The sequence below is a fragment of the Tamandua tetradactyla genome, chromosome 16 (genome assembly GCF_023851605.1).
Source record: "Tamandua tetradactyla isolate mTamTet1 chromosome 16, mTamTet1.pri, whole genome shotgun sequence".
NCBI lineage: Eukaryota > Metazoa > Chordata > Mammalia > Pilosa > Myrmecophagidae > Tamandua > Tamandua tetradactyla.
Window position 1 is genome coordinate 40,030,871 of NC_135342.1, and position 12,547 is coordinate 40,043,417.

The window sequence follows — 12,547 nt, forward strand, 5'->3', positions numbered from 1 at the left end:
ATTCAGAAAAAGAAAACAAAAAAAACATACATACCATACCCCTTACCCCTTCCCTTTCATTGATCACTAGCATTTCAATCTAAATTTATTTTAACATTTGTTCTCCCTATTATTTATTTTTATTCCATATGTTTTACTCATCTATTGATAAGGTAGATAAAAGGAGCATCAGACACAAGGTTTTCACAATCACAGTCACATTGTGAAAGCATTATACAATCATCTTCAAGAAACATAGCTACTGGAACACAACTCTACATTTTCAGGCAGTTCCCTCCAGCCTCTCCATTACATCTTTACTAACAAGGTGATCTCTATTTAATGTGTAAGAATAACTTCCAGGATAACCTCTCGACTCTGTTTGGAATCTCTCAGCCATTGAAACTTTATTTTGTCTCATTTCGCTCTTCCCCCTTTTGGTGGAGAAGGTTTTCCCAATCTGGACAATTGATTTTTGATAAAGCAGTCAAGCCAACTCACCTGGGACAGATCAGCCTCTTCTTGGAGAACTAGATATCCATATGCAAAAAAAATAAAAATATCTCACACCTTATACAAAAATTAACTCAAAATGGATCACAGACCTAAACATTAGAGTTAAGTCCATAGAACTTTTAGAAGAAAATGTAGGGAAATATCTTATAAAACTTGTTAATAGGAGGCAGTTTCCTAGATCTTATACCTAAAGCATGAGCATTGAAGAAAGAAATAGATAAATGGAAACTCTTCAAAATTAAACTTTTGTGCATCAAAGAACTTTGTCAAGAAGGTTAAAAGTCAGCCTGTGTAATGGGAGACAATATTTGGAAACCACATATCAGATAAGGGTTTAGTACCCAGAATATATAAAGAGATTCTTTAACTTAACAACAAAAAGACAAATAACCTAATTAAAAAATGGGCAAAAGATATGAGCAGACACCTCTCAGAAGAGGAAATACAAATGGCTAAATGGCACATGAAAAGATGCTCAACTTCACTAGCTATTAGGAAAATACAAATCTAAACCACAATGAGATATCATCTCACACCCATGAGAATAGCCATTATATATATGTTAAAAAAAAACAACAACAACACAGAAAACAGTGCTGGAGAGGATATGGAAAAAGAGGCACACTTATCCACTGTTGGTGGGAATGTAAAATGGTACAATTGCTGTGGAATGCAGTTTGGCAGGAAGGCAGGAAGTGAAGTATAGAATTGCCATATGATCCAGCTATCCCATTGCTAGGTACCTATTCAGAGGAAAAGAGAGAAAGGACACAAACAGACATTTGCACACCAATGTTTATAGCAGCATTATTTATGATTTCCAAGAGATGGAGACAGCCCAAATGTTCATCAATGGATAAGTGGCTAAGCAAGCTGTGGTATATACATATGATGGAATATTACACAGCTGTAAGACAAAGTAAAGTCATGAAGCATGTAACTACATGGATGGACCTTGTGGACATTATGTGGAGTGAAATTAGCCAGAAACAAAAGGACAAATACTGTATGGTCTCACTGATATGAACTAACATTAATGCGTGAACTTGGAGCATTTAAGTTAAAAACACAGTTTATCAGGAGACAGAAATAGGGTAGAGATTAGGCAAATACTGCTGAAGGAACACAGATTGTGTCACAAGACTGAATGCAAAAATTCAGTTACGGATAGCACAATACTATCTGATTGTAGCACAATAATGTAAGTACACTGAATGAAGCTGAATATGAGTATAGTTGCAGGAGAAGGGCTGGGGCGCACATATGAAATCAGAAGGTAAGATAGAGAATAAAGAGTGAGTCGGTATAATTTAGGAATGCCTAAAGTGGGTAGCGATAGTGATTAAATTGTGCAAATTAAAAAATGTTTTTGCAGGAGAAAGAACAAAGGAATGTCAGTATTATAGAGTGGTGGTGAAAATAGTGCGCCAGTTTGAACTGTGGTGGACCCCAGAAAAGCCATGTTCTTTAATCTTCATTTAGTATTGCTGGCTGGGAGCTTTTTGATTGTTCCCACAGAGATGTGACTCACCTGATTGTGGGTATTAACTTTTTTTTTTTAATTTATTATTTTCTCTAATTTAAAAAATATATAACAAAAGGCAAACATAAATGTAAGTATTAACTTTTAATTAGAGGGAGATGTGACTCCACCCATTCCAGTGGGTCTTGATTACTTGACTGGAATATCTTAAAAGAGGAAGCATTTTGAAGAAAGTTTGAGAATGATGAGAGCAGCAGAGACATGGGAAGTACAACAGTCCATCTCAGGACCTTTGGAGATTAAGGAGAATGCCCCAGGGGGAGCTTCATGAAGCCAGAGACCTGGAGAGGAAGCTAGAAGACGTTGCCATGTTCACATGTGCCTTTCCAGTTGAGAGAGAAACCTTGAACTTCATCAGCCTTTCTTGAGTGAAGGTAGCATCTTGTTGGTGCCATAATTTGGACATTTTTATAGACTTACTTTAATTGGGACATTTTCTTAGTCTTAGAACTGTAAACTAGCAACTTGTTAAATTCCCTCTTTTTAAAGCCATTCCTTTTCTGGTAAACTGCATTACAGCAGCTAGCAAACTAGAACAGATGGTATACAGGAAAATGGACAGTCAATGTAAACTACGGTCTATGGTCAACAGTAACATTGTAATATGCTTTCACTGAATGTAACAAAGGCATTATGCCAAAACTAATTGTCAAGGGGTATGGATTCTTTGTGAAAGAAAAGGAAATGTCTTCAGACAGAGTATGGTGGTGAAGGCATGTCTCTATACTTAGGCTGGATTGTATGATGTGTGAATAAAGCTATTTAAAAATGGTCAGAGAGAAACAAGTGTAAGAGAAAATGTGGAGAGTTTGTATGCTACGTTTAAAAAAATTTTTAAAAACTGCATGTGAGAATGATAGAGGGAAGAGGGCTGGGGGCATAAATGAAATCAGAAAGAAAGAGATGATAAAGATTGAGATGGTATAAGCTAGGAATGCCTAGAGTGTATAATAATAGTGACTAAATGTACAAATTTTAAAAATGTTTTTGAATGAGGAAGAACAAAGGAATGCCATTACAGCAGGGTGCTGAAAATAGAAGGTTAATTAATATTTTAAAATTTCACCTTTATTTGTGAGACTAAAGCAAAAAATATTTATTTGGTGCAAAATTTGTATTTTGACTAGTGCATTTCCTAATATAACTTATGTAGATGGCTTAATTGAACACCATAAGTACTTGAAATCTTGGGTAGGACGTGAGATTTTGTTGGTTTGTCCAGTGTGATGCCCTGATGCATCCCAGAGTGATTTGATTAGTGAGTGGAAAAGTATTTGCAAAGTCCCCTTCAGGGAATGGTGAGAATGGGAGAAATTCAACTTCCCCAAGTTGAATTCTTGATATTATCACAAGCAGCGTGGACAATCAAAGCTATAGGCTGAGCCCCCAGTCTCGGGGTTTGTTCATATGAAACTTAACCCCACAAAGGATAGGTCAAGTCTACTTAAAATTTAGGCCTAAGAGTCACCCCCAAGAGAGCCTCTTTTGTTGCTCAGATGTGGCCTCTCTCTCCAGGCAACACAACAAGCAAACTCACCACCCTCCCCCTATTCTACGTGGGACATGACTCCCAGGAGCGTGAACCTTCCTGGTAACATGGGACAGAAATCCTGGAATGAGTTGAGACTCAGCATCAAGGGATTGAGAAAACCTTCTCAACCAAAAGGGGGAAGAGTGAAATGAGACAAAGTGTCAATGGCTTTGATTCCAAACAGAGTCAAGAGGTTATCATGGAGGTTATTCTTACGCATTAAGTATCACCTTGTTATTCAAGATGTAGTGGAGAGGCGGGAGGGAACTGCCTGAAAATGTAGAGCTGTGTTCCAGTAGTCATGTTTCTTGATGACGATTGAATAATATAGCTTTCACAATGTGTCTGTGTGATTGTGAAAACCTTGTGTCTGATGCTCCTTTAATCTACCATGTCAACAGACGAGTAGAACATATGGAATAAAAATAAATAATAAGGGGAACAAATGTTAAAATTTAGTTTGAAATGCTAGTGATAAATGAAAGCAAGGGGTAAGGGGTATGGTATGTATAATCTCTTTTTTTCTCTGTTATCATTTTATTTCTTTTTCTGTTGTCTTTTTCTTTTTCTGAATTGATGCAAATGTTCTAAGAAATGATGAATATGCAACTATGTTATGATATTGAAAATTACTGATTATAATGTAGAATGGAATGATATATTAATGTTTTTGTTTTTTCTTAATTTTTTAATTAATAAATAAATAAATTTTAAAAAAAGAGGGAGAAAGTGAGGTACCTATTCACGTCTGTAGGGAAACAGAGGTGCAACCCCTTGAAGGGCAGTGTGATGGTTCCATAGGAGGCTAGGGGTGGGGTTGCCATATGATCTTCAAACCCTGTTGCTCAGTATATGCCTGGATGAACTGAGTGTGGGAACACAAATGGACATTTGCACACTGGTGTTTCTGTCAATAGCTGAGAGATTTCAGTGTCAAGTGGTTATCCTGGAGGTTATTCTTACGCATTATGTAGATAGCCTGTTTTACTTTATGGTGTATTGGAGTGACTAGAGGGAATTACCTGAAACTGTTGAGCTGTGTTCCAGTAATCTTGTTTCTTGACAATGATTGTATAATGATATAGCTTTTATAATATGACTGTGTGATTGTGAAAACCTCATGTCTGACGCTCCCTTTATCTAGGGTATGGACAGATAAGTAAAAAATACGGATAAAAAATAAACAAATAGTAGGGTAAACAAAGATTATAATAATTTGGGTAGATGGAAATACTAGTGGTCAATGAGAAGGAGTGGCAAGGGGTATGGTGTGTATGAGTTTTTTCTTTTTATTTCTTTTTCTGGAGTGATACGAATGTTCTAAAAAATGATCACAGTGATGAATTATGTGATGATATTGGGAGCCATCGATTGTACACTATGTGTGGAATGTTTGTATGTTAAGAATGTTTGTGTCTGTGTATTGTTCAATCCACAAAAATAAAAAAAAATAGAAAACTTGAATGACTCTCTAAACCAACTAGATCTTACAGGCATATATGGAACACTTCACCTATCAAAAACAAAATACACATTCTTCTCAAGTGCACAGGATAGACCATATGTTAAGTCACAAAACAAGTCTCAATAAATTAAAAAATATTGAAGTCATACAACTTATAATCTTTGACCACAACAAAATGAAGTAAGAGATCAGTAACAGAGGGAGAAACGGAACACTTACAAATATGTGGAAATTAAACAACATACTCTTAATCAACCAATAGGTTAAAGAGAAAATCACATGTGAAATTAGGAAATGTCTTAATGTGTATGAAAATGGAAATACAACATACCAAAACTTATGGGATGTAGCAAAAGCAGTGTTGAGACAGAAATTTATAGCTCTAAATGCCTACATTAAAAAAGAAGACTTCAAATCAGAGACCTATCCTCAAAACTGGAAGAACTAGTAAAAGAAGAGCAAACTTAACCCAAAGTGACCAGAAGAAAGGAAATAGCAAAGATTAGAGTGGAGATAAATGAAATAGAAAATAAAAAGAAAAAAACAATGGCACGAAAGAACAAAACCAAAAGTTAGTTCTTTGAAAAGATCAATAAAAGTGATGAAATTTAGCTAGACTGGCAAAGAAGAAAAGAGAGAGGATAAAATAATGAAAATCAGAAATGAAAAGAGGGACATTACTACCAACCCCTGCTGAAATAAATAGGATTATAAGAGGATACTAAGAACAACTGCACATCAATAAATTCGATGACCCAGATGAAACAGACAAATTCTTAGAAACACACAAATTGCCTACACTGACTCAAGAAGAAATAGAAGATCTCAACAAACCAATTACTAGTAAAGAGACTGAATCAGTCATCAAAAACCTCCCAATAAAGAAGAGCTCAGGACCAGACGACATCACACAGGAATTCCATCAAACATTCCAAGAAGACTTAACTGCTATTCTGTTCAAAATCCTCCAAAAAAACTGAAGAAGACCAAAGCTGGATAAAGATACTTCAAGAAAAGAAAAGTACAGACCACTATCTCCACGAACATAGATGCAAAAATCCTCAACAAAATACTACCAAACTCAAGCCAAAAGTACATTAAAGGAATTATATAACATGATCCAGGGTGATTTATCCCTTCTATGCAAGGTTGGTTCAACATAAGACAATCAATTAATGTATACACCACATTAATGCAATGATGGGAAAAAAACCAACCAAACACATGATGATCCCAATTGATGCAGAAAAGGTATTTGACAAAATCCAGTACCTCTTCTTGTTAAAAACACTTAGAATATTAGAAATAGAGGGAAATTTCCTCAACATAATAAAGGGCATATATAAAAATCACACAGCTAGCATTCTATTTAATGGTGAAAAACTGAAAGCTTTCCCTCTAAGATCAGGAACAAGACAAGGAAGCACACTGTCACCAATATTATTCAACATTGTACTGGAAGTTCTAGGCAGAGCAATTAGGCAAGAAAAAGAAATAAAAAGCATTGAAATTCAAAAGGAACAAGCAAAACTTTCCCTATTTGCAGATAACATGATTCTATATACAGAAAATCTTGAAAAACCCACAGCAAAGCTCCTAGAGCTAATAAATGAATTCATCAAAGTGTCAGGGTAAAAGATCAATACCCAAAGATCAGTAGTGTTTATATACACAAACAATGAGCAATCAGAAGAAGAAATCAAGAAAAATATTCCACTCATAATAGCAACAAAAAGAAACAAATATCTAGGAATAAATCTGACCAAAGATATAATGGACTTGTATGAAGAAAATCACAAAACATTGCTAAAAACAAAAAAAAGGAAAACTAAATAAATGGAGGGACATTCATGTTCATGGATTGGATGATTAAATATCATTAAGTTAATCCTACCCAAAGAAATTTATAGATTCAATGCAATCCCAATAAAAACTCCAACAACCTTCCCTGCAGAAATGGAAAAGCCAGTCATCAAATTTATATAGAAGGATAGTGTCCTCAGATATCTAAAGCCATCTTGCAAAACAATAATGAAGTTGGAGGACTCACACTTCCCTATTTTAAAATTTATTACAAAGCCATGGTATTAAAAACAGCATGGTACAAGCATGAGAATGGACAGACCAATGGAATCAAATTGAGAGCTCAGAAATGAACCCTTACGTTTGTGGCCAACTGATTTTTGACAAGGAGGCAAAGACCACTCAATTGGGAAATAACAGTCTCTTCAACAAATGGTACTGAGAAAACTGGCAATTTGTTTTAAAAAAGGAGCACACTTCCTCACCTTATATACAAAAAAATCAACTCAAAATGATTTGATTTTATATATAAGAGCCAGAACTATAAAACTCCTAAAAGAAAACATAAGAAAGCATCTTGAGAACTTTGCATTATGCAACGGTTTCTTAAATTTTACACCCAAAGCACAAGCAACAAAAGAAAAAAAGATCAATGGGTCTTCATCAAAATTAAAAAGTTTTGTACCTTATGACACCTAAACAATCAGAGAAAATATTTAGAAACCACATATCTGAGAAAGAGTTACTATCTACAATATACAAAGAAATCCTTCAATTTAAGAACAGGAACATAAGCCAAAAAAATGGGCAAAAGTCTTAAATAGACATCTCTCCAAAGAAAATAAACAAATGGCTAAAAAGCACGTACAAAGATGCGCAACATCATTAGCTATCAGGGAAATGTAAATCAAAACCACAATGAAATACCATTTCACACCCATTAGAATGGCTGCTATTAAAAAAAAAAAAAGGAAAAGAACAAGTGTTGGAGAGGATGCAGAGAAATAGGTACATTCATTCATTGATGGTAAAAAGGTAAAATGATGCAGCCACTGTGGAAGACAGTTTGATGTTTCCTCAGAAAGCTAAATATAGAACTACCCTATGACCCGGCAATCCCACTACTGTGTATATATCCAAAATAATTGAAAGGAGGGACTCAAACAGATTTTTACACACTTATGTTTATAGCGACACTAGTCACAATTGCCAAAAGACAGAAGCAATCCAAGTGTTCATCAACCAATAAATGTATAAGTAAAATGGGGTATATACATGCAATGGAATATTATTTGGCCATAAAAATAATGCTGTCCTGATACATGTGACAACACAGATAAACCTTGAAGACATCCTGTCAGTGAAATAAGTCAGACACATAAGGACAAATATTGTATGATCTCACTGATTAGGAATAATTAGAATAAGCGAACTTTTAGAGTCAGAATCTAGAATAAAGTTTACCAGAGGATGGGGTGGGGATTGGGAAAGGGAACTTAAGGCTTGAACAGGGCTCCTACTTGGAATGATGGAAATGTTTTGGTAATGGATAGTGGTGGTGGTAGCACAACATTGTGAACATAATTAACAGCACTGAAATATATATATATCTTTTTTTTCTTTTTTTTTTTGCACAGGCAGGTGCTGAGAATCAAACCTGGGTCTCCAGCATGGCAGTCAAGAATTCTGCTATGAGCCACCTGTGGCATCTCCCTAAAATATATGTATCTGAATATAATTCAAAGGGGAAGTGTTAGGTTGTATACACGTAATAGAATAAAAATTTTTAAAAATTCATGGAAATACAACTATACAAACAGTGAACCTTAAGTTGAAACATGGATAATAGTTAATAGTACAATTATTAAAAGGTAGTTTCATCTATTGTAACAAATGTTCCACACCAGTGCAAGATTTAATAATAGGGTGGTAGAATGTATTTTATGCATTATTGTTTTAACCCCCATCTTCTATAATAAGGAAAGAGTATTTCAGCTAATAAAGAGAAATGATTGAAAAGAAAAAAAATCCAAAGGGCTATAAGATTCATGCATTGCAGGTCAAGCAAGATATACCTTAATCAAATTCTGTAGCATAAAAAAAAAGATGGGTGGACTTGGCTTCAGGGTACAGGTGGATTGGGAGGGCCTGGGACCATTATCCACAGAGAAGCAAAATCAGCAAGTGTTTATCACTCCAGGGACATCTGTTGTTGCTAAAACACAGGAACACTAAGGAAGTAGAGAGGCATCTGGGAGGACAAGTCTTTGAAAATACTTCTGCAAGCGCCAACTGAAGTTTTGAGGCCCTCATTCCACAACCCCACATGCTGACAACAGAAGTAGGGCCTCTCCCCACAGATCTTCCTAGATCTAAAAGATAAGGACGTCACCCCAAAAGCATGTTACAAGTACACTAGAATCCTTTTTTTTTGTTTAACAAAGACAAAGTATGCCCAGAAAATCCATCAGCAGTATGGTTAACGCTACATGATAAGACTGCAGCTGATCCTTATTTTCTATATTTCCTTATTATCTTCTCATTTTTTACAATGAAGTATAATATTTGTGTTGTTAAACAAAAGTATGTGTTTCTATAGTAGTCATCATTCACCTAGACCCTTGGGAATTTCTCTAGACAGAGAAGACATATCAGAGAGAGGTTTAATTAACTAAGAACACAGAGTGATAGACTCCCTCAGGACTCCAGTTGACAAAAAACAACATTTAATAGTCTTACAGGGAGGTCTGAGGTCAACTGCTTTGCCTGAAATGAACAGAAAACACTTACATATAACAGACTCTTCAGAAATAGCAGAGCCTGTGGGGGATAAACAACTACTCCTTCCTGGCCTTTGCTTTTTAAATAGATTTTGCCCCCTTCTAATTTGGGAAGAAATGTTTTAGACTCCATGTGCAACTCATAAACTTCATGGTACAATTAATTTGAGATTTTTTTTAAAGGCAAACATTTGGGAACAATCACTGATTGTAAGATTCTCTAATTATCGAAGCACCCATGAGTATCACTGATCACAGCAATAAGTGAACCATAGTTCTGAAATCTGAGTTACACATGCAAGTCCCCCAACCCTGGCAAAGACAAATCCATGCACTTAAAGCCCAGAGCTGTTGGTTTCTTTGGTTGGTGCTTTTTAAATTAGACTATAAGAGTGTTTTCTGCAGTCTATACACCCGAATGCACCTGCTAAAAGCATAAACACACAGTAAATTTATCATCTGCACTTACATACCACCTTCCTTCCATGGATCCCCAGTGGTCTGTCAGAAATATTGTTTTCGTATATCCCCAGTGAGACAGGTATATGTTGTTACCTCCATCTTATACGCAGATAAACTTAAACATGGGGGCAGCTAGGTGACTTGTCAATGGTTAGATCCCAGAAAAATCCCTGCAAGCAGCCTTCTGGTCTCCCTCCCTGCCTTCCTCTGCTGACCGTCCCTTTGAGCTCTCTTGTTGGCCCTGGTTTAAATCATGCACGCAGACCATTGTTTCCCTGGTGATGGAGGGGCATTCTATTTCCTGCCCTGAATCTGGCCCAGGGCCCTGGGTGCACTGCATTTAGCCACAAGTGCATCAGCCCTGCGTGAGAGAGGATAGCTTGGCTCCTTGGAAACCTAAGTGGTGTGTGTCAGCTGGCCCAGCCCACTGAGAGCCACTCCAGGCCATGCTGCCAACTTCTCTGTTGCTGCCCAGAGCAACCCACAATCAAGGTGATGACGCCTCTTGGAGCTGCGTGAACAACTGGGAACACCTCAAAGACTAACTCACTGGATCTGCTCCAGACCAGCCCTGAGCAAGAAATAACCCTTAGACACCTGGGACCCAGGCCTGAGACCAGTACAGCCCTCCCTCTACACATTTCTATGGACAGCACTGTAATTATATGCCCAATACCAGCTGCCTTCTTGAATTTACACTTCCAATTTCCAGTTGCAGTGTTTATTTTTATGTTCCATTAATTAATGTGTCCTGGAATGACCACTCAGAATCAGATCCAAAAGAATAAGGAAGTTGTTAGGGCATCACTGAGTACCAAGTGTTTGAAAAGTGTTTCTCTGAGGATGGTAACCACTCTTAGAAATTGAGAGTGGAGATTTTTTTTGTCAATTCTCTCTCACTTATAATTATTTTCAATTTATTTGCCTTTAAAATGCCCTGTTTAATTTACTGGAAGGCCATGTGCCAGAGTACCCCATACACACTCTTATCAGAGTTCATTAGGAATAACAGTAATAATATACCTTATCTCTGCTGAGCACTGTGCTGGTGTGAAACTGTTGTGTATCCCAGAGAAGTCATATTCTTTAATCCTGATTTAATATTGTAGGATAGGAGCTTTTTGATTAGATTATTTCCATGGAGATGTGACACACCCAATTGTGGGTGTGACTCCACCCATTCAAGGCATGTCTTGACTAGTTTACTGGAGTCCTTTAAAAAGGGAAACATTTTGGAGAAAGCTCAGAGCCAACAGAGATGCAGACATTTGGAGATGCTTGGAGTACCAACAGAGAGAGCAGATACCTAGACACAGATGTTGGAGATTCAGAACCCAGAAGACATCACCATGTGCCTTTCCATGAGATGATAAGCAAGCAAGAACCCAAAGTTGTGTCCCAAAGAGCTAAGTGAAAGCCCACAGATACTTAGAAAGGAAACCACTGGCATTAGAAGCTGGAAGCAATGGAACTGAGAATAAGGAGCAACAGATGCCAGCCACATACCTTCCCATGTGACAGATATCAGTCTTTCTCAAGTCAAGGTGTCTTTCTCTGGATGCCTTAATTTGGACATTTTTATGGCCTTAGAACTGTAAACTTGTAATCTAATACATACCCTTTTAAAAAGCCATTCCATTTCTGATATTTGCACTTCTGGCAGCATTAGCAAACTAAAACAAGCATTTACTTTGTTCCAAGCACCCTGCCAAGCATTTTAAATTATTACTATTTTTAAAATTCTAGGTACATACCCTTAATAGCCTCATTTTACTAATAAGGAAACTGAGGCAAAGTGAGGGCACAAAGTCACTGCATTACCTTCCTACAGCTGCTGTAACCAATATACACACAACAGACATTTATTCTCAGTCTTGGAGACTTGAAGTCTGAAATCAGTGTTACTGGGCCAAAATCAATTGGCAGGGCTACACTCCCTCCAGAGCTCTAGAGGAGAATCAGTTTCTTGTCTCTTCTAGCTTCTGGTGGCTACTGGCATTTCTTGGATTGTGACTACATCATTCCAATATTTGCCTTCTTGGTCACACTGCCTTATTCTCTACTCTGTATATGTCATATCTCCTTCTGTTTCTTTTATATAAGGATACATGTGACTGTATTTAGGGCCCACCCAAATAATCTGGGATAATCTCCTCATTTTGAGATTTTTTTTTTTTTTTACCAAAATGAGTATTTATTTAGAATTGAGAAATTTTCAAAACTTGTCAAATTCCACAACATAGCAGAAAATATTTTAATTAACTGCTTGCTACATGTAGATAAGACATTTTTTTATTAATTGAAGAAAAAAGATTAACACAACATTTAGAAATCATTCCATTCTACATATGCAATCAGTAATTATTAACATCATCACATAGATGCATGATCACCATTTCTTAGTACGTTTGCATCGATTTAGGAAAAGAACTAGCAAAGCAACAGAAAAAGATATAGAATGTTAATAT

General features: G+C 36.5%; 1 protein-coding gene across 3 annotated transcripts in view; it reads right to left on the minus strand.

Moving 5' to 3' along the window:
- Positions 1 to 10,395, minus strand: part of MYLK3 (myosin light chain kinase 3) — a 68,387-nt gene extending 57,992 nt beyond the window's left edge. Inside the window, exon 1 of one of the 3 annotated variants that reach the window (XM_077132311.1) lies at positions 10,087 to 10,395. Coding sequence is in view for 2 of the 3 variants with exons in the window: in XM_077132313.1 (XP_076988428.1) it covers positions 10,087 to 10,104 (18 nt within the window). In the remaining variant the exon portion in view is untranslated. The remainder of the gene's footprint in view (positions 1 to 10,086) is intronic. The other 2 variants (XM_077132314.1, XM_077132313.1) reach the window with 2 other exon arrangements.
- Between the last annotated feature and the right edge of the window lie 2,152 nt (positions 10,396 to 12,547).